This window comes from Meriones unguiculatus, chromosome 9 (assembly GCF_030254825.1).
Source record: "Meriones unguiculatus strain TT.TT164.6M chromosome 9, Bangor_MerUng_6.1, whole genome shotgun sequence".
In the NCBI taxonomy this organism is placed as follows: Eukaryota; Metazoa; Chordata; class Mammalia; order Rodentia; family Muridae; genus Meriones; species Meriones unguiculatus.
In genome coordinates, this window is record NC_083357.1 from 71,845,178 (window position 1) to 71,867,773 (window position 22,596).

Below are 22,596 nucleotides of genomic sequence, written 5' to 3' on the forward strand. Positions count from 1 at the left end.
ATTTTTTAACATGAAATATAGGTTAGGATCTATACTTGTTAACATATTTGAAGGTATTCACATAATCTTTGTGGAGTGCAGGATCATGTCAGTAGCTACCAGCATCTGATCTGAAAAGCTGAAGAGCTGAGGCTACACTATTGCATGCGGTAGGCAGCTCTAAAGAATGTGGATTTTTGTGTGCCTTTACCAGTTAAACCCTTGCAGCTGAAGGTTCTGGCTACTCAATAATTACCTGTTGTCAGTAATTTTACAGAGTGTCAGAGATCAGCTAAGAAAATAAGAAAGAATGGAAGGAAGGGAGAGGGAGAGATTGAGAAAGAGAGGGAAAATACGGTGAGGATTACCCAGAAAAACATGATGCTTACATTCTGTCCTGAGAATCCACACTTGCTATAGCTATTTCTTTTGTACATCTCAAGTACAAGTTTCCTGATAATCTACTAAATGATCTTTTAATCAATTTTGTAGCCAGATTACTGGGAAGTACATAAGGATTAGATGCAGAACAGAGTCGCTGTGATACCATCTACTTTATAGTTCTATTAAACATCAAGAAAAGATATTTATGCAGAGGTGTAAAGGCGAAAGAAGCAGCAGCTTTGCAAGATGATAAACATATTCTTTTGGGAATAAAGAGTAGGTACAAATTCCTGAGATGGGAGGTATTCTACCATGTCCCAGAGTATGAAAGAAAACTGGTGTGGCCATAGTATGGTGAGCTGGGGGGGGGGGGGGGAATTGGTGTGGCTGTAGTACAGTGAGCAGGGGGGAGATGGAGAGAGGCTAGATGGACCTTTTTCTCACTTCCACAGTCTAAGCACAACACAGACAGCTGAGATGGAGTGATTGCCAGGACTCTGTAAAGTTCTGTTAGGCAAAGTGACAGTTCTGTGAAATATCAAGAAAGCTTCTTAAGTAAAGAGGTATTGCCTGCATTAGCCCAGAGAATGTGTCAGCTTGCTGGAAGAAATGGTGGGAAAGCGTAGATGGTTTGATGTCAGACATACAGGCCTGAGAGGCTCATCTGCTCCCAAGTAGCAAGCATTAGGTTCTGAGGCTGGAGTGTGGTCTCCTGTAATTAGTGCAAAGCAGTTGGAGGAAAAGACTAAAGAGGGACAAAAGTACAGGCTGTAAACAACCTCTAGGTCATCAGATTTAATTACTTTTCACTGTCTACAAGTAACTGCTTTTAAGCATGTGGATCCGAGTTTTTATGAGAAACATATTATGCATTTAGCCTGAGAGCTGAAGGCAAAGATACAGACCACTTAGACTGTTGATGATGTCATCATCTGACAGAGCTGAAAATGTTCTGCATTAATAAAACAACTGTATCAGAGGGGCTGGAACAGAAAGAAGAGTTAGAATGCAGTCTATGTACTTCTGTAGAACGGGACTGGGGCCTGCATGAAGAAAGCACAGCTTTGAAGAATACATTATTGGGAGAGATCAGAAGAAAGACAGTTTGGCATGTTACTGTGGCATTTGTAGGTCCTTTGTATTTTCCTTTAAGATGGGAAGTTTTGGTTGGGATCATAAAGGTTTCATCTGCCATTAAAGTGACTGGACTTAGTTTCTGGTGCTGTTGCACCAGAGGTCACTGATAGGAACCACTGGGAAATTGCCATATTGTTTTTTGGTTTTGTTTTATCAGGTTATTTCATAATGGTGATTTTGGTTATACTCACAGAATCAGAAATTCCTCCTAAATATAGATGTGCTGGGAAAAAGTTATGATATAATAGATCTATTTAAAGTTGTAATGGATTTCAGCAAAAGTAAAAAGGAGAAAAACAGACTGTGGTTCTAATGCTTCTGATTGACTGGCAAAGTTGTCAGAATCACTTCTACATCATAGTTCCTAGGTTTTTAAAGAAGGAACAGTGACTAAGTAGGATTTCAATTTGTTTGAACTTTAAAATTCTATGAACTTTTGAAAAAGACCTACAAACTCTCAAGGAGAAAATGTAGACAAATTTTGTTTTGTTTTCATCAGGGATAAGGCAAATAAACTATACTGAACTTAGAAATATTCTAAAATTATCTACTTATAGACATTTTTGTTGCCAGCCTGTTGAGTATACTGTAGCATGATTTAGTGATAACCAACCAGTAGACATTATTATATAGCTTGAAAGTAGTCTCCTGGAGTGCAGTGGCCTAGATCACATCTTTGTGGTTGCTGGTAAACTAGCTGTCTCTAGAGAAGAGCCCGTGCCATGCCCCAGTGCATGTATTTTATCCCAAACTACTTTCCTATTGAGCAGCATGTATCCATTTTCTCTGTCGGAGTTGCGTGAAGATTGGAGGAGGGAAATACTTAAGAGGCAATGAGTCAGTTATTTTAAGTGCATAATGTGGAATTTTGTAGATTTGATTTATCAGATAACCTGACAAAGGTTTTTGGACATTCAGTACCCCTAATTCTAATTTATTAGAAATTAATATTGCAGCCACAAGTTTTAAACATTGGTTTGTTTATTTTCTTACGTTATAGCTGTGCTTTAGTGTGTATATATTTGGGACTGAAATTAGAGGTGTGACTTACAAGGGAAATTTTTTTTCCTTCAGCTTCTATGTTCTACACCTCCTGCTGCCCCTATCCTTTGCCATCAGTGTTCTCAGATCCTGCTGGGGGTACAGAGAAGATAAGAGGTGAAGCATAGAGATGGTAGAAAGCGGGATTAAAGTAGTGGGCTGCAGACAGGGTAGCGAACATGCAGAGTGAAATCAAGGATGGATCAGTCCAGGGTGGGGCGTGATGGGAAGCAGAAAGCAGGGTAGCTAGAGGGCAGTTGAATGTCATCTTTAAGAAAATAGTTTTTAAAGGTTCACATGGTTAATTTCAAAGTGCAGTACTTGATGTATAATTTGTTGCTACTGTCACCTGATGCTCTGTACTCAGATGAAATTTAAGACTTACCTATAGTTTACCTGACAAACCTATCACTGACAAACTTGATTTTTATTGTAGATCAAAGACCAAGCTCACCTATTCGACATCAGGGAAGGAGTGAGGAGCTTGAGCGTGATGAAAGAAGAGAGGAACGAAGAATAGACAGAGTGGATGAGAGAAGAGATGAAAGGATTAGAGACAGAGACAGGGATCGAGAGCGAGAAAGGGAGCGGGAGAGAGAGCGGGAACGAGATCGGGAGCGAGAAAAGGAAAGAGAAAGAGAACTAGAGAGAGAGAGAGCTAGAGAGCGGGAGAGAGAGAAAGAGAGGGAGAGGGAGCGAGAACGAGAGAGAGATCAGAGAGAACGTGACCATGATCGAGAGCGAGAAAGAGAGAGGGAACGTGAGCGGGAGAGGGAAAAAGAACGGGAGCGAGAGCGAGAAGAGAGGGAGAGGGAGAGAGAACGGGAAAGGGAGCGTGAGAGAGAACGGGAACGCGAGAGAGAGCGGGAGCGGGAGCGGGAGCGAGAAAGGGCCAGAGAAAGAGAAAAAGAACGAGAGCGGCAAAGAGAGTGGGAAGATAAAGACAAGGGACGTGATGACCGAAGGGAGAAGCGCGAGGATGTCCGAGAGGACAGGAACCCCAGAGACAACCACGAGGAGAGGAAGTCCAAGTAAGGAGGGCGGGCCCTTCATCTCTGTCGAGTCCAGGGTTCTGGGTGCTCTGTTGGACGCTCCGTGTCGCTCTCCTCCCTGTACTGCAGAGTTGCCTCATGTGCGCGCATGCGCACGCCGTTCATGCCCAAATGTCTGTAGCTGTCTAGAAAACTAGTTCGGAGTTTTATTATGGACTCCAGGGCTATATTTCTCCATAATAGTCTATCTCTGCGCTCTCCCTCACTCTACATTAAGAATAATGAATGTCTCCAGCAGTGGTAGCACATCGGTAGCCAGAGGCAGGCAGATCTCTGTGAATTCAGGACATGGAGGGCTCCATAGAGAAACCCAGGATCAAACAAACAAACAAACAAACAAACACAGAAAGTAATGAATGTAAACTTTAGACATTGTAAGGCAAATGTACATTTCTCTCTCTTCTGTCTCCTAAGACTAAAATGTTTAAGTCTTTATCTTGGTTTGTCTATGGTTCCATGGTGTGTTAATACTTTTTCATGTTTATATTATATTGCAGTAGCAATTTTTCCTGATTTTTTTTCATATCCAACCCAAAAGTTGAACCTAGAAGCTTAGAAACGATGCTACATGTAACCAAAAAAATAGTTAAATGAGACTAGTGTCTTCATGTTTTCATTGCTCTTTCATCTCTTTGCCCTGAACATACATAGAACTTTTTTTTAAAAAAACATTGTTTTATATAGTTTTGCTGACTTACCATAGTGTTTGTTTTATTATTCTAATTTTGGGTTTTCTTAAATTTAGATGGGTTTTCTTGTGTTTTAAATTTAATTTTATCCTAGTATATCAACTATCCCTTGCTGTGTTAGCAGTTTACCCCAAGAGTGAGCAGTTAGAGTCAAATAATAAATTCTTCCTCAGGATTTTGTAGGTGGGCCAGCTTATACCTGGGCTTGGCAGTGTGTCCTCTGCTCTTGTCACTCAGCATTGATAACACATCTGTAGTTGATGTGAAAGGTTACCCTGCCTGAATAGCCCAAAGTGCCTCATCACATGTCTAGCAGTCCAGGGACCTACTTCTCCTCTGTGTAACCTTGTTGCCTGAGGTAGTTCAGACTCGGAAACCCAGAGCCCCTCCATATTCATAGTGTGACTTCTACTTTGCTCTCTCATGTATAACAATCTGAGCCAACCCCAATTTCAACAATACGGAAACAGGCCACCTCTGGCTAGAAAAAGCATTGCACAGTGAATTGCATGAGCTGGGGCTAGTATGAGTTGTCACGCTCTTCCTGGGCTGCCCGGTTCACATGCTCACTCATCTGTGTAAGGAGCTGTTTTTCTTTCTCAGCTTTTCACCCTGGTCTCTAGAAACAGTGTTAACTCTTAAAATTTTAGAATTTCATGAAAAAAGTCAGAATTTAATGAGCATATGAGAAAAATTTACCCAAAGTGCTTAAGCCACTATTCAGTTAAAGTTTAGTTATGAAAATGACTACCGGACTTTCTATAGTGTACCCAAAGTGTGCCCATTTGGCGCTGGACTTATGTATTTAACTCACTTTAGTCTTATGAGAAGGGCTTTTACTTTTTCTCCCAATATCAGATGTGAAAACTTAGGTTTGGGGACCCCAAGGAACTTACTTAGGTTGCATGAAAGTAATGTGGCTATAAGTGATGCTCACAGCTTTTTAGCTCCCAAAGTAACACTGGCTTTTTCTTATTCCTCTTCTCGGCATGAGGCATATGAAGTTGACAAATTATAATGCTGAATGTTATTGGATTGATTTTCTGCTGTATGTTACCAGCTTCTAGTATTTAGATCTGGCAAGTTTCCCTTGAGTGTTTTGTGTGTGATGAGAGGAGTGTCCCTGTGGACTTTTAATTCACAGTTGTACATTTTAGCAAATGAAGTAAAAGAAATTTTATTAAAAGCCACGTGGCCTTTGTGAGTACAGCTCTGACCAGTGTTGCTGTCCTGTGATTGTACATTCTGCTTACAGTGAAGAAATCCTGGTAAAAAGCAGAGCACAGAAGTCTTTTTCTCCATGTGGAAACTTATAAGTTGTATTTGTCCAAATTTAGGAAGCGCTATAGAAACGAAGGGAGTCCCAGCCCCCGGCTGTCCCCCAAGCGCAGGCGGGAGCATTCTCCAGACAGTGACACCTACCACAGTGGGGATGACAAAAGTGAGTAGTCTGTTTTCTGTCTGTGCATGCTCATCGCAGCCGGGAGCCCATCCTTTTACATTCATTGCGACTGATGAGTCAGACTTTGCAAAATGCCGTTGTTCTCTGCTGCTAAATGTTTCTTCGTGTGAGTGAAGTGTGTTAGGAATACCATTGTACACAAGGCCACTATCCTTTCCTAATATTGTTTCTTACAGATTAAGTCTTTATTTTTATTGCCATTCTGAAGGTTTTAAAATGAAAAGTGAGTTTGTAGTTTAAATGTGATGTTCTGTTTACTGACCTAATGAAGATGTGACTACATTTATTTCTTGTATAGATGAAAAGCATAGACTCTTGAGCCAGGTTGTACGACCACAGGAATCTCGTTCTCTCAGCCCATCACACCTCACAGATGACAGGCAATGTAGATGGAAAGAGGAGGATCGTAAATCAGAAAGAAAAGAGAGTTCAAGGCGCTATGAAGAGCAAGAACTCAAAGAGAAGGTTTCTTCCGGAGATAGGCAGAGGGAGCAGGCGGAAAGCATGGATAGCTCAAGAGTGCGTGCACAAGACCTACTTAGCCACCGCCAAGCTGAAGATCGTGACCGCGATGGGTCTGAGCGAGCCCATGATGAAAAGAAAAAAGCAAAAGCTCTAAAGAAACCTGTTAAGAAAAAAAAAGAGGACGATGTTGGAATAGAGAGGGGCAACCTTGAGACATCTGAAGATGGGCAAGTGTTTTCACCAAAAAAAGCACAGAAGAGGAAAAACATTGAAAAAAAGCGTAAAAGATCCAAAGGTGATTCTGATGTTTCTGATGAAGAAGCAGCCCCTCAGAGTAAAAAGAGGAGAGGTCCACGCACGCCCCCTCTGGCCATCAAGGAGGAGCTGATTGACATTTCCACTGACAAGGATGGCATTCTCGAAGACCCACTGAAGAAAGAAGATACAGCCTTTAGTGACTGGTCCGATGAGGATGTGCCTGATCGCACAGAGGGCATGGAACCAGAGCACAGTGCAGCCACAGCCACTCCTGGTAGTACCCCTTCCCCTCTGTCTTCTCTTCTCCCTCCCCCACCTCCTGTGGCTGCTACAAGTACTTCAGCCACTTCTCTTGCCTCCTCATCTGTGGCTGCTACTACCTCTGCCGCCGTTTCCAGCTCTGCTTCCATCTCCAGTACCAATGCCAGTGAAGACTCACATAGAAAATGCCATCGGACTCGAGGGGAGAAAGTCGAGGCCATTCATGTGACCTTAGAAGATACACCACATCGCAAGCTGGTGGATCAGAAGAGAAGCAGCAGTCTTGGAAGCAATCGAAGTCACCGTAGCCACACTTCTGGTCGCCTGCGCTCCCCATCAAATGATTCTGCTCATCGGAGTGGGGATGACCAGGGTAGTCGAAAGAGAGTGCTGCATAGTGCTTCCAGAGATAGAGAGAAAACAAAAAGTCTGGAGATCACAGGAGAGAGGAAATCTAGGATTGATCAGTTAAAGCGTGGAGAACCCAGTCGAAGTACTTCTTCAGGTAATAAAATTGAATTGTGATCCAGTAAGTGTTTCTGTAGTAGTATATTTTATCCAAATTATAATCCTAAAGTGGTGCCAAACTGGTTATTTTACGTGCTGCCTGAAATTGCATACAAGTTGAAAACAAAACAAACGGTTAACCATTTCATTAAAATCTCAGCTTTTGCCTCTTTCATACCGACCTTGTGAAGAAGCATGTGCAATGGAGCGTTCACATGAGGATCTTAGTGGTATGTCTTACTGCTGATCAGGCTTACGTATTTCACTGTCTGTCTCTGCGCTCCTGCAGCCAGTGCTACAGAAAACAAGATAGGGAAGAGATCAAAGACTAGAACAATCAACTGTATCAATGCCTGCTCCTCTGTGTGTGTGTGTTACAGATGCTTTGGTCTATAGTGGAAATAGACAAGGACACTTGAGAAAATACTTTAATTAGCACTTTAATTGAGAGATAAATTTTTCCTTAAAATGGTTTTGGATGTATGGGATTACAGATCTAAAAGTACAGAATATATAAACAGAGCATAGAAAATAGAGACGTTGTACATTGTAAGGACCTGTAAAGTGAAGCATTTTGTTTCTGCTTCTTGTGATAACTTTACATATGTATACCTTGCTTTAGATCGCCAGGATTCCAGAAGCCACAGCTCAAGAAGAAGCTCCCCGGAGTCAGATCGGCAGGTTCATTCAAGGTCTGGGTCATTTGATAGTAGAGACAGACTTCAAGAACGAGATAGGTATGAGCATGACAGAGAGCGGGAGAGGGACCGGAGAGATCCAAGGCAGAGGGAATGGGACCGGGAAGCTGATAAAGAGTGGCCTCGGACCAGAGACCGAGATAGACTTCGGGAACGAGAGAGAGAACGAGACAAAAGAAGAGACTTGGACAGAGAAAGACTGATTGCTGACCCCATAGAAAGGGACAGAGAACGAGATAGAACTTTTGAGACTTCTCATTCGGAATCTGTGAAACGCAGTGAAGCCAAATTGGAGAGTGAACATGAAAGAGACCTCGACAGCAGTTCCAGGGACTCTGTAGCCTTGGATAAAGAAAGAATGGATAGAGACCTGGGGTCTGTGCAAGGATTTGAAGATGTGAGTAAAGCTGAAAGAACAGAGAGTCTGGAAGGTGAGGGTGCCACTGTTCTTTCTTGTATTGCCCCATCCCTTTTCCAGCTCGCTGCAGGGCAGCATTCTCCAAGTCATCTACCAGTGAGCAGACGAACCAGCTCCATTCTTGAAAGCCTGTGAGAGTAAAAGTGTGTTCATTTCAGTAGCAAGGCAACTTTGGTGAAAGAGCTTAATGAAATAAAGAAGTAAGGATTGAAGTAAAAGGTAGGGAGCAGAGCATCAAAAGCTACAACAGTCACTTCTATTGCTGCCTAAATATTGGAATAAAAGGTCACTTAGGCGTATTACCTATCACCTTATAATAACCACATCTTTTACTTAAATGTTAAAAAAAAAAATCACCTGAGCATAATGGTTCACATCTATAGTCCTGACTCCAGGAAGGCTGAGGCAAGGAGTTGTGTTCAGGATCGCCTACATAGCAGGACCTTGCCTAAGCTCATGACAGTATTTGAAGTGAGGAATGAAATAGCTGTTAGTGGTTCCTGTTTTCTAGGGCAGTTGAAAGTGACCATGTTATAACACTACCCACCAAACTATTTGATGGCAGTTTGACCGTAGCAGCCTGATGGCACTCCCTGTCCTCCAGTAAGAACACGGAGCCACATCAGCCATCTGGCCCAGTCAGAACCAGTCTTGAGTCAAAGGGACCTTTGTCCCCACTGCCTTTTTCCTCCATCTTTCACTCCACTGTGCCAGACAGATTCATTTTGAAGAGGAAGGATAGTAGCTTGAGTCAAAGAAAGCTATGACAATTAGTTCAGTTTGTTACAGCTCAGGTCAGTTCAATTCATTTTAGTTATGAAGGAAGCCTAAATCTTTAAAACCATGACTCATGATTTCATGTTCTTCATACTCAGAATTGAGGTGAACTATAGTAGGAAGAAAGCTAAGGTAGAGCTGTCTCTGTCAAGTCAAAGGGTGTGCGCATGTGTGCACGCGCACACGCATGCTAAACAGTAACTTTTTAAATCAGTGGACTTTATGGTGGCCAAATGCTGTCCTACAGCAATTCAAAAATAATGAAATATTACTGTTTAAGTATTTATCCCTGGCCATAGACAACGTGACACAGGCATTTCTACTCTCTCACCTTTCTTTATCCTTCCTTTTCCCTTTTATCGTCTCTTAAACCAAAAACCTTATTGTATCACTTGTCTTGTGGAGGTTTCTCTGCGAAGTGCAGCTGCCCTTTCAGCCTCCACTGTGCTGTGTCTGTCTGCGTAAACATCTCTGCACTGTATGAGAATGACTTTCCCGTGTTTTCTTCCCTATAGCCTCCTTTTTATGACTCATTGCTTTTATCCTTTGTCATGAGGACTATGTGAGGATGGATGTATTGTGTTGCGGATACTCTGCCTATGTGTGCGTTCTTCACACACAGTGTAGATGTAATTGAATATAATTGAACTAATTATTATAATAGGTCTTTTAGGATGGAGTCACTGTCTTCATATTGAATATATTACTTCTTTATTGTGACCACAGATAATAGGGCATAAAAATTTAGAAGTGAATCTTTTGCTGTACTGTGTAAATATTTTACTCAACGCAAGGTAGAAAAAAGCCAGTTAGATAAGCTCGACAACCTAAACTCCATTATGTACATTTATGTTTAGAAATGTCTTAGTATTATAATATAGAATTGTTTGCTTGGAGATGAGTTAGTGGGGATATTGGTGAAGTGCAGACTTTTTAATAGTAAAGAGTAATCAGCAAGCCATCGATGGGGAGGAGACTGCTGTGGAAGAGGCGTTCAGGAGCCACAGCAGTGCCGCTCTCAGGGGTTGCTACCCATGCTGACCTGTGCTTCAGTGATGCACGTGTCTCAGACCCACCCGTGCTTCCTTGGACCACTCAGCTGGGAGCACAAAGCCATCAGCTGCTGCTGCTCCAGGCAACCAGGTCTGACGATCTTGATGAAACAGTGCAGCTGCTCTGCTTGTGGGCTGTGTGTATAGATTAAGCTGGTCAAGATTTTCAAACTGAAGAAACCGAAAATCAGCTCTGCTGACCAACCAAGTTACAGAGCATAAAAGTGTAATTGGCTGAGAAGGGGTAAAGCCCTAGGTCACGCTTCTCCTTAGTAACAGTTCACTGCTCAGGGTGGTCAAAGAAGGTGTTCTTGTATGAAAGCTCACTAAGGGTGCTGTGCACTGACCTCATAAACGAGGAGCATTTTGATATTACTGAGAATAATAGAGAGTACATAAAGGGCTTTTCTTTGAAAAGTAGAAAAACTATTAGAATTATTAGAAAGATTTCATAGCCTCATACTTTTTAAGCTGCAAATGCATGCCCATGAGCCTGTTATTACAGTTTGAAAACAAGGGTTATAGATCCATAAAATACATAGTTTAGAAATAATTAAGCATATTTATAGTTTGGGGACTAGGTTTACAACTAACTCAGCAGGAAATAAAAGTGTACCCTGGGAACAATTGAGAGAAAAAGTCGATAAAATAACAAAATAGAATTTATGCTACTGGTGCCATAGAAAACACTTTGATCGTATATTATTACAGCATTCTTCCAAAATTTTTATTCATTAAGGAAAAGAAAATATTGAGACAGAGAAGCAGAATTGAGAGGTAGGGGCAATTAAAAGCATTTTCACATTTGTGCCTCACTATTATAAGGTATGTATTATGAGCTAAATATCATAGACTAAGACTTGAGCTTAAAGTACAGTTTGAAATAGGTTTGTGAGTTTTTAAAATGAGTTTATTTGGTTAAAAAAGTTACTATAGCTTGCTTTTTTTACTGCAGCCTTTTGAAATTAGATTTTCTCAATGCTCAGGTGTTATTATCAGAGAGACAACACAACATAGGAATGGGGACTTGTGGAAGAAGTGCTCCAACAGGAAGGAGAGGGAAGAGGGAGGGAAGCAGGGTAACACATGTGTGAAACTGTCAGTATAGTGTGCGTACTCAGCATTGCTTCTGTGTTTTAGTTGTGACCTTACATTGTGTTTAGGTATTGCTACTGTGTTCTTAATATTAACTATAACTAGTAAAATTTATTTTTCTGGTTAAATTATCAAGTGTTTGGCTAAGAAATGTAGTTTTCTGGCTTTAAAAAAGAATTCAGCTTTTTTTTTTTATGACCTTTTATTGTTCCCAATAGTCTCTGCCTTTCAGTTCCACTAGATATCACTCCCTTCTGTTTATTGTGTTTTGTTTGTTTATTTATTTATGACATGAGCTTAATTTGTCTGTGTAGCAGGAGACGACGAATCCAAGTTAGATGATGCACATTCACTAGGATCTGGTGCTGGGGAAGGATATGAGCCCATCAGTGATGACGAGCTAGATGAAATTCTGGCAGGGGATGCAGAAAAGAGAGAGGACCAGCAGGAGGAGGAGAAGATGCCAGGTAATACACTGCAGAGCTCAGAAGAGTTGGTGTGTCGTGTGTTCTCGTCCATGCTGTAAGAAGTAAGGGGCACTTAGACTTCCCAGTATGTCTTAATGAAGGAAGGCCACTAGGAAGAATGTTACAGTGCATGTATCTGTATTCTTGATCCACACTGCCTGTGGAAGAGTGTCCTAAGGAAGAGCAGAATTGTAAGATTTCTTTTCCAGAGTTTAAGATTCTTACTTATCTCATCCAGAACCTCACCAAACCCCAGTTGCTTGCCAGTGTCTGACATGGCAGGTGTGTGGTGCAGGCCTTCACAACTGTGGTGGCCCAAGCCAACTTAAACAACTTTTGAAAACTGAGGTAGTTGAAAGCTGTTTGAACCTTGTTAATGTAGTTCTTTTTCTGAAATGTGTCCATTCCATGTGTCCTTACTGTGTTCCGCGTATTTTCCTGCTCATTTGAGTGGACACTGAAGCAGTACTCCTGACACACTAAGGAGCTGTTTGAATCAGTCAGGGTCTTATTGCACAATTTTTTCATTCATTTGATTCATTCATTTATTTTATTTTATTTTTTGAGACAGGAGTAACCCAATCTGACTTCAAACCTGCTCTATAGCTGAGGATAACCTTGAACTTCTGATTCTCCTGACTGTATCTTCCCAAGCCCTGGGGTTATAGGCATGTGCCGCACACCTACTTAATTTATTTCATTTTGTTGTTTTTATCATAAGGAATCGCTTTACTTGGTCTGGATATATAAAATATACTTACTTCATTTGACCTTATATTTGTGACATCCTTTTCAGTAGATTATCTGCTATGCATTAATATTCACCACATTAGTCTTTTACGTTCTTTCACTTATTTTTTTGTTGGGGGTGAGGCATATGATATGTGGCGTGTGTGGAGCTCAAAGGGACAACTCTTGAGAGTCTGCTCTTCCACCATGTGCGTTCCTAGACTCAAACTGAGGTTGACAGCTTTGACTGCAGGCACCTCTCTCTGCCGAGCCATCTTCCCAGCCTCAGATTGCAGTTTCTTGGTGTAAAATAAAGTCCTGTCTTTAATTCCTTAACTTTCTTACAGATCCATTAGATGTGATAGATGTGGACTGGTCTGGGCTTATGCCAAAGCATCCAAAAGAACCAAGAGAGCCTGGGGCTGCACTCTTAAAGTTCACACCTGGAGCTGTTCTACTACGAGTTGGGATTTCTAAAAGGTTGGCAGGTTCTGAGCTCTTCACTAAAGTTAAAGAAACATGTCAACAGCTTCTAGAAAAACCAAAAGGTAACTTCATTTTTCCTTAACTGTACCATGCTGTAGCTGTTAGTGTGCTCTTGGGAACAGTTCCATTTGGTTGTCTTGTAGACCTTGTGTTCTAGGAACTGTGTTAAGAGTTATTTATATTATTCCTTAGGTTCAAGAAAGGCTTAATTCTGGGGGGAAAAAAGTTGTAAAGTAAGAAAAAGAACGTTCTATATTAAAAATATTTTTGAGGGCTGAAGGTTTAGCTCTGTGTGGCAGAGCATAGGCAGAAGGCTAGGCTCAATTGCAGCCCCGTAGAAAAGAGAACATTGCTTTTAACAGGTAAGTTCATGTGTCAGGGTGCGCAGAGGTTTGTCCAAGGCTAAACAAACAGTTCCAGGAAATTGGTAGGTGTTTTCCTAAGTAAACTGTGGGCGACTTGACACCCTTTTTACCTGGAAACAAGCAGAGGAATCTACCCAAACTGGAACATCTAGGTTGAGCCTTTAACAGAGTGGTTTAGCGTGGTGGGTACGGCCCATGATCTGTATCCCAGAGAACACCTTGTTTGTCACTTCATCTCTTCGTCGTCTTCTGTTCCCCTGAGGTGTAGTTGTAATTGCTCCACCAGGTAAAATACTGCCAACAGTGCTTCTGTGCTTATGTTTGACTGTTAGGATTTAGTCAGAAAATACTTATCTGAATTATTTTTCACCTTATCTCAACAACTTTTAGTAAATCTCAACTTTTTGTTTGGTTTTGTTTTTCAAGACAGGGTTTCTCTGTGGAAGCCCTGGCTGTCCTGTACTGGCTTTGTAGACCAGGCTGGCCTTGAGCTCACAGAGATCCACCTGCCTCTGCCTCCTGAGTGTGGAATTAAAGGCATGTGCTACCACATCCAGCAAATCTGAACCTTTTAATGTATGGATTCTAGTGGTTTTGTTCTGTTGTTTGTTTTGTAGCTTACTAATTCTTTTGTCAGTGAGAGGCTGAGGCTGAGCAGATACATAAACAAGGGGATGGTGTGAAAGCGAAAACGCCATGATTTAACACATTTATATTATGTCCATAAAAGTTTAAACAAAAAATTGGGGGGAAATTGTTTCAAAAGTTTCATGAGCCCATTTTCTTTGGCCTATTCCCATAATCAGTAAAATTCTCAATTTTAATACTACTAATAAATTGTGATTGTGAATATTTTGTAACCTGAAAAGTGGCCTAAGCGTTCTTGCCACATTGTTTTTACTTTGGTTAGATCTGTAGCCTTCAGAAAATAATTCCTGCTAACCCCATTTTTTGTTTACCTTATCCCAGCCTAATGTTTTAATCAAAATTTTCCTCCTGTGTGTGTGTGTGTGTGTGTGTGTGTGTGTGTGTGTATATGAGAGAGTCGATGCGTGTGTCGAGTGCTCTTCTTTTTCCCTTCTATGGTACGATTTAAAGCCACGTTTTTGTGGCTTTAACACATTGTCCTGGCGTTTATGTGGCTGAGACATCTGGCTACCACCTCACTGCTCTTAGTTGAGGTTGTAGCGGTCACTGTCTCTGCCGTGACTACATTTGTCTCTTGGTGTAGAACAGTCCTGAAATCCAGGGCTGTGTGTGGTAGAGAGTATTAGGCCAGACACTGGAGTTGGTGTAAATGTTCTTCCTGGACCTTCCTTCCAAGTCAGTTATCAGTGGCCTCATTTTCCCTCTGAAGTCCGCTTTTGAAACATCTTAAATTTAAAATCGCATCACACAATTGTTTCTATTAAGAACTGAAACATAACTACGTGTTGAAGGTCCCTTCACAGGAAGCCATTGCTGCTACAAGTCATTCACTAAGGTTCTTGAAGTGTTCAGATAAGTCAGTGGTGACACTTGCCTCCTAGGGAAACTTAATGCATACTTGTTTTGATTGAAAGATGCAGACGGCCTTTTCGAACATGAACTAGGGGCTCTCAACATGGCTGCTTTACTGCGAAAAGAGGAGCGAGCCAGTCTTCTTAGTGACCTGGGGCCATGTTGTAAAGCATTATGTTTCCGACGGGACTCTGCAATCCGGAAGCAGCTTGTGAAGAACGAAAAGGTACCACGCAGTGGGTGGTAGGAATAATATGTTTTTTTTAATCTTGACTGTTTTTGTGAATCTGCTTTCCTAGTTGCCAGACACATAAAGGAAGAATTCACATTTCATCCTCAGGAGTATTGATGAGTGGTGGTTGTGGTTGGCAGTTGTCATTCTACACTTCATGCACAAAAACCTTATATGAAATGTTTTGCATGTGAGAAAAGAAAACATATTGAAGTATATAAGCATTTACTGGAGGATACTAAAGATGAGAAATAAGAGGTAGTTTAGATAAGCGAGGGATCTGATGAGAAATTGAAGGAGTCTTTGGTTTTTTAAAGTTGGAAACTGGGACTCTAGTTGTTGTGTTGTAGCATGAAATTAATAAAGCAACAGTTTTTCTTTAACCCCCCCTAACTCCCAAAATAATTGACACAGAGAAACTATACTTTATTTTGTAAGCTTAAATCACTAAAGCTGGGCAAATATCAATCCTCTAAATAATAATAATCTATTTTGTGCAGTCTTCTGGCTTCTATGAGTGTTCTCTCTGTCTCTCCTTCTGTATCTCTTTCCATATCTTCTGCCCCTCTGTTTCCTTCCCTCTGTCTCTGTCTCCCCCCACACACTCTGTTTATCTCTCTGTCTGTCTGTCTGTCTGTCTGTCTACCTGTCTATCTCAGCCCATCCGCCAGTCTGCCTGCCCACCCATCCATCCTATCTTACTTATCTATCTATCTATCTATCTATCTATCTCTCTATCTATCTATCTATCTATCTATCTATCTATCTATCTATCTATCTATCTATCTATCGTCTTTCGGCCTGGCTCAAAATTATGTTTTGAAAAAGTTATAGTCATCATTCTCTTTTGCTCTTCCTGTTTTACTTACTATCTCCTCATTCGTCTGCCTGGATGGCCATCTTTGCTGGCTGCCTTTCTCAACTCAACATTTCTCTTGAGAGTATTACCACCCCCCTCCCTAGGCATGTGTATCGTGAGTCCTCTGCAGTTGGGCACTAACAACAGCCACCATCATCCTAATTGTTCAATTGTAAATTAGCACTTGCATCATGTTATAGCTGGTTCTAATAAGTATGCCAGTATCTTCAGGATACTGCCTGCTTTGTATAAAAAATATTTATGGGACCATTGTGTCCCTCAAAAACTATAGCAGCTCGGACACCCCTGAAAACTCTTGTGGAGAATTGTTTAGAACCTTTCATCTTGTCATTTAGAGTACAGATAATTAATGAATGGACCATATGACACATTGTGACACTTGAATGACTCATTATAAATGTTTTAATTGACCCATCTGCAGAAAGAGTTGCGAGCATTTAGATTTCTCAGTCTTAAAGACATCAGCACTAGCTTGGCCTGGTAGTTCAGGCTTGTGAACTCTACTCAGGTTTAGGTAGGAGGATCTTGAGTTTAAAGCCAACCTGGATTACAAATAACAGCACAAGGTGAAAGAAGGAGACAAAACCAAAGAACAGTTTCTAATGCTCAACATCCTCGTGAGGAATGCTGAGATTAAGTTTTATCTTATTATAAAAGAGAAGTATTAAACAAGACTGTATCCTGGGAGAAGGGCTAGAATTCCTTTCTAATGACAAAAGTGGAAAAATTATTAACCACATAGTTGACATCGTCTCTTTATAGGAGAATTACTTTGAAGTGTGTTAAGTATAAAGTACCTTTGGAAAAAAATAGGAAGAAACAAATACCTATTGTATATGAGTTTATCATTTTAGCATCATAGTATTAAATAGCACACATATAGCAAATAAAAGGAAGGAAATAATAGCAAATTAACAAGATTGGAGATGGAAGGACATTAGAGAAATAGTTAAACCTTAAGCTGTTTTTGTTTGTTCGTTTAAAAAATGAATAGTATTCTGGCTAAACTGATTAAGAAGAATCCACAAATGAGCCGTACTGAGCATAAAAGTGGAGATGATACTACAGATACCACGGCTGGTAGGAGATTAGTAGAGCCTGGGGTATGGCTCCGTGGTAGAGGGTTTGACTGACATGCCCAAGGCTCTGGGTTCAATCCCCAGCACTGAACAAGAAAATAAAAGTTCCCATATAAAGTTCTGTTTAGTAATAAGGAGTAGACTGAGTTCTCAAACTACCAAGTCTGTGTAAGAAGTAACAGGAAGCTTAAGTAGCTTTATATCTACCTCAATTTAGATCCTTCTAAAACTGAACTTTCCACTCTTAAATCTGCTAAATATTAAAAAAAAAGAAAAAGAAAAGAGATACAACAGTGAAAACAAACACTGATTCTGCACAGTGTTTCCAGAAAGCTGAGGAAAATCAGGAGCACTTCCCAGCTGATATCACAGCTCTAGCAATAAAACTGCTCCTCATCCTTTCTTGTGAAGATGGTCATAAAGATCCTCAAAAATGTTGGGAATCAAATCCAGGAATATATGAAGTGACTCCTGGACAACAGGCAAATATGAGTTACCTTGGAAATGAAAGACTGGTCAGTGTTCTAAAGTCATTCAGTATGATCTACATATCAAACCCCTACTATGAGTCTCTGAAAAACTGCTCTGCAGATTTTATAAAATTCTATTAAAAAATCCAACCAAGATCTCTTTAGTATTGGTAAAAGAATAGAATTTGAGCTAAATGGAAGTGAGCAGATTCTGCAAGCAGACAGACAAAAAGATGACCAGTTAAGAGAGGCAGGGGAGAGTATAAAATAGTTTTGATTTTTAAAATTAATTTTTTATTATAAAATATTCATCTTCGTGAATTAGGAACCTGATAAGAAAATGAAATGACAAACAGTGGGAGACAGTACTTACAGTATGTACTTCATCAGTATCCCAAATATTCTCAAGAATTAATAAGAAATTAATTAATAAGAAAATTAAGTTTTTAAAAATGGTAAAATATTTAAACAGACATTATGCCAATGTGGATAGCTATTAAGCACATGAATAGATGTGTCATCACTAGCCATTAGGGAGTGTAAATTAAGACTGCAGTGAAATTCTGTTAATTACCTGTATCAATAGCCTAAGGAGCTAAAACTTGACCACACTGTTCCCAGACTGAAACCACCTCCCGTGTCAGTAAACTGTAGCCAGTCGGTAAACTGTAACACAGCCCGAATAGTAGTCGCTACCAGCAAATCATAACCAAACCGTTGGCATCTTGAGCAGCATGCATGAATCTCAAAGGCATTATGCTAAAGAGAGGAACTAACAGCAATAGCGTAGGCTTGGGTTATATTTCTGTGATATTCTGGGAGAGGTCAACAATGGAAGACTGCAGTGGTTGCCAGGGTGAGGGCTGAGAATATGAGCGGGTGTTTCACTGAGGACAGACCCTGTCTACCCGATCGCCACCGTGTTTGCATGAGTCTGTATATAGTTAATCTCATAGAATTGCACATAAAAAGTTCGCTTTATCCAGTCCTTCAGCCCAGGTGTTACAGGCTCTTAAGGCGTGAAGAGTGTTTAGCTTGTGAAGGACAAATGAGAAAGAAGCAATTCTTCTCTCACTGTCAGGCAAAAGCAGGGTTGAGTACAAGTGTGCGTCAGCAGGATGGGCACTGTTGCATCCCCAAGAGAAGCAGGAGCTCAGCACATGCTGCCTCTGCTGGGCGCCAGTGCTTGCTTCTCATTAGAGATGTGGACTAGCCGCAGTGATTACTCGTTGGGAACTACTGGGTCCCCCACCTTGTCCTCTGAAGCGTGCTTGCTTGGTCTTGGACAGAGCCCAACTTTGCTTTAACATTGGTGGACTTCAGAGTCAGGGCTCAGCTAATGTTGGGCTTGGGGTGGGGCTACCCTGCCTCTCTCTCCCCCCGTTGCCCAGCAATGTACAGCTTGTTGCTTTTCTCTCGTCCAAATAGGGGACTGTGAAGCAGACATACACAAGCGCTCCCATGGTAGACAATGAGCTGCTTCGGCTGAGCCTTCGGTTATTTAAGAGGAAGACCACCTGCCATGCCCCCGGGCAAGAGAAGACTGATGATGGTAAAGTAGCACCATCCAGTATCCAGCACGAGCTGTGTGTGTCCTAGACAGAAACCAAGGACGGCCCTTCAGTTCTGTCTTCTCAGCAGTGCGTCATCTTTCTTGAAGTTCTTCGGTTTGAAGGCATTGCTAATTACAGAGACAGAAGATTCATCAGCCACACCACGAATGAAGAACTTCAGTCTTTAGAGACACCAGTTTTGGTTTATTTAAGATTTTACATTAATTTTTATACAGTAATTGACACTCAGGCAAAATAATGTGAAAGCATCTAGATTTCGTAGTTTCGTCCATGTCTTCATTAAAATTGAAGATTTTAGGAGACCAGGTCACCCCTGCTCTTCCAGCCTATGAATACTTCCTGTGAAATAAAAGCACTGATTTTTAGTCTGGATTATCACACAGAAATTGACCTTGCTCAGAAAGGACGAAGATGGAAGCTGTTGCACAGACTGCAGTGCCGTACAGAGCACCAAGGGATCCTGCCTAGGGTGCATCTGGAGGCGGTCTCCTCCAAAAGCCCAAGTGGGCTTTTTTGTTTCTTTGAATATTCTAAAATAAATGACTCCATGGGATTTTTTTACACATGTACATTGCTACATTATATATTGGAAGTCTTTGAACTCTTGATGGGGTTTAATTGTTCATTATCAGAGACTGTGTGCTATTTTATTTTTAATAAATGTATGTTCCCTTGTTGTAGATTTCCCTTGCTCTTTATTAATCGCACTCCAGACACCTGGAAACATATATCATCAGGATTATAGTTTCATGTCTATGTGTGAGGATATTGGAAGATAAAATTCTGGAAGCAAATGAAGAGTTCACCAGCCTGTCATCAGGGTAAAAACCCTCCCACCACATGTTCATGCTGAGCCGCCTTCCTCCATCCTGTACTATGTAAAGTTTACTTCTCTAAATTTGAGAATGCTTTGTTCTCTGTGTGTTTAACTCATGACGTCCTCTTAGGAGGACTTGGGACGGACTGCAGGTTGAGGGATTCAGGCAGACAGTAGAACTGAGGTGATAGTAAAGGAAGTGTCTGAATCTGCTCCTGGCTTTTCAGGGGTTTTGTTGAAGCCATGAGCCTGTGTTCCTGTCTCTGGCTTCATATGCCCATCTCTGAAGACTGCAGAATGACAGTAGGGCAGTGTTGCTGTCCACCCTCTTCTAGAAATAGCATGTCTTCCCAGGGAGAAATCCAGGAAGAGCTCAGAATTAATCTCACGCTGCCTGGGACTGAAGCCCACATAAGGGTCGGCCTAGAGTAAAAGATAGTGCCAGCTTGTCTATACCTTAGGTTTATACATTGTATATACACTGTTAGGTCCTGGCCCTGGGTTACACTTTGAACAAATGTAACAGAGACTGGAGACTACAAGTCTGTCCAGATGATTTACACCACAAAAATATTGCCAGATTTATCTAAGTACACCAGTGTTCTTTTTGAATAGTTGTTACCCACGGTCATCTTGCCCACCTGGCGGAATCATGCTTTTCTCAATGAAAACTGAGAATTGTGGGCTTAGTGGCAGACAGGATTTAACATTCATTGTGACCCTGTGCTGCCCCTTGGACTGCCAGCTAGAAGCATATTCTTTGGGGCTGGGTCTGATAGCTGCTCCATCCTGATAAACAAACATTTACGTCATCCACATCCTAAATTCCACTTACCTCTAACAGGCTAGTTAGCATACTACTTATCTTTGGGGTTTTTGTTGGCAGCGCTCCCATAGCTAAATTCTACTTTGTGTGATTTAATGACTTCTAAGCAGATCTATGTTATCTCTTAATAACATCAATTCTTTTTGAGTTTCTTCTACATCAATCTCAAGAAACATTTGTTACGTAAGATATCCACCACAAAGCAAAGGAAATAGTCTTATTTTCAAAGTAACTTTGAAAACATTATCTAAGAAAAATGCTTCACCAGAGGAGGAAGGGTGAATGTAAGTAAATTTCCTGGGGTCGTTTTCTATTTCCAAATGCTCTAAACAAAACCAAAAAAAAAAAAAAAAAAAAAAAGTTATGACTTCAGAGAGTGAGTGCCAGCAGGAAACCACTTCCTCATTGATGTGGATAGCATTGCTCTCTGCAGGATTAAGTTTAAAAAAGTCATTTAAAGTCTTAGAACTAATAGCTCCCAGGATTATGAAATATAACAAAAATTATGGCTTCATTTGTCCACTAGTACTGAGAATATCTGAAATTACCTATTTATGTTCAGTGTGGTGGTACACACCTTTAAACCTCCAGCCTGGGAGGCTGAGGCAGGTGGGATTCTGTGATGTGGAGGCTAGCTTGGTGCACATAGCAGACTTGAGGACAGCCAGAGCTACAAAAACCTTGTCTCATATACATATGGAAACTCTATGGCCGACTCTGCCTCTCTGTGAAGCAGCAGAGGAAAGCTTTAGAGTCATCCATTTTGCATGAGATCATGGTTTCCATTGCTTCACATGCCCAGCTGGAGAAGATTATTCAGTCTTTGTTTTTAAACCCAGTATTTCACAGATAAAATGCCACCTGAGTCTTGTTGAGTCTTTTATAAGAACTCTGGAATATCTTGGAAAACCTTCCAGTTTGTAAGTATGGTCTGTTGTACTTTAAAGTTTTCACAAGCTGGTTCGCTTGCTGTAATAGTGCCTCCTAATTCTAGATGCTAGGTAGAGAGAAAGGGCAGAATTGCTTCCCCAGTGTAAGATAAATGAGAATTACATGGTCAAGTAACTGAATCAGCTCTTCCGTGGGCACCTGTTGACAAAATTTTCCAAGCATGCCTAAGTAGTAACTTAGGCTGAAAGGCCTGGCCACTGAACACAGGATCCCCCCCCACCCCCCACCCTGGCCACTGAAGTCAGATGCTGCCCATCCTACCTCATCGCCACATTAGCAATTTGTGACTTGGCCTTATCTGTGGAACATTAAGCCCGCTTTGTTCCTTACTGTCCAGTCAAGCGAGGCTGCTGGTGTCCAGTGACCACTGATGCTTCAGACCCTCAGGAAGGAATTGCCAGCAGAACCCCTGCTGCTAGTGTTAAAGGCAGATGGGTTTGGAGAGGTGATTTAGCCTCCAATATAGTATTGCTGTTCTTCCCAGCACCCATATATGGGGGCTCACACAACCTAGAACTCCAGCTCCAAGGATCGCTGCTTCTGCCTTCAGCATGCACCTGCACTCAGGTGTACAGACACATGCAGACATAATTTAATAAGATAAATCTTAAAGGTAGATGGTGCTGGGAAGTAGGGCTCATAGGTAGAATGCTTGCTTTGTGGCTTGGGATTGAATCCCAGCTCAGGAGAAAAAAGTCCATTTCTCCTTGAAAAGCCTTTATAGTACTTTTATTTTTTATTTTTTTTAATTCACTAGTCCTTTTGCATTTTCCGTGTGGGCATTTTGGTCATAGTGATACACTATTCTGAAGGTGATGTCAGTTTTTGTTGACTACCTTTCTACATAGAGCTGTAGATAGAATTTCCCAACTATAGAGTTATTTCTTCAAATTGTTCTGGTGTGCACTTTTGTGGATTTGTCAGTTTCAGTGGCTTATTATCATT

General features: G+C 41.2%; 1 protein-coding gene across 7 annotated transcripts in view; it reads left to right on the forward strand.

Annotated features, from left to right (window-relative positions):
• The window catches only part of Zc3h13 (zinc finger CCCH-type containing 13), a 66,903-nt gene extending 47,166 nt beyond the window's left edge, over window positions 1-19,737 (forward strand). For 3 of the 7 annotated variants that reach the window (XM_060391456.1, XM_060391457.1, XM_060391460.1), the window contains 9 exons: window positions 2,575-2,658; window positions 2,978-3,572; window positions 5,620-5,723; window positions 6,043-7,233; window positions 7,858-8,364; window positions 11,590-11,742; window positions 12,819-13,019; window positions 14,885-15,048; window positions 18,912-19,737. In XM_060391456.1, coding sequence (XP_060247439.1) covers window positions 2,575-2,658; window positions 2,978-3,572; window positions 5,620-5,723; window positions 6,043-7,233; window positions 7,858-8,364; window positions 11,590-11,742; window positions 12,819-13,019; window positions 14,885-15,048; window positions 18,912-19,082 — 3,170 coding nt within the window. In that variant the 3' untranslated portion in view covers window positions 19,083-19,737. Of the gene's footprint in view, window positions 1-2,574; window positions 2,659-2,977; window positions 3,573-5,619; window positions 5,724-6,042; window positions 7,234-7,857; window positions 8,365-11,589; window positions 11,743-12,818; window positions 13,020-14,884; window positions 15,066-18,911 lie in introns of all 7 variants that reach the window. The other 4 variants (XM_060391458.1, XM_060391459.1, XM_021635069.2 and 1 more) reach the window with 4 other exon arrangements.
• The last annotated feature ends 2,859 nt before the right edge of the window (window positions 19,738-22,596 follow it).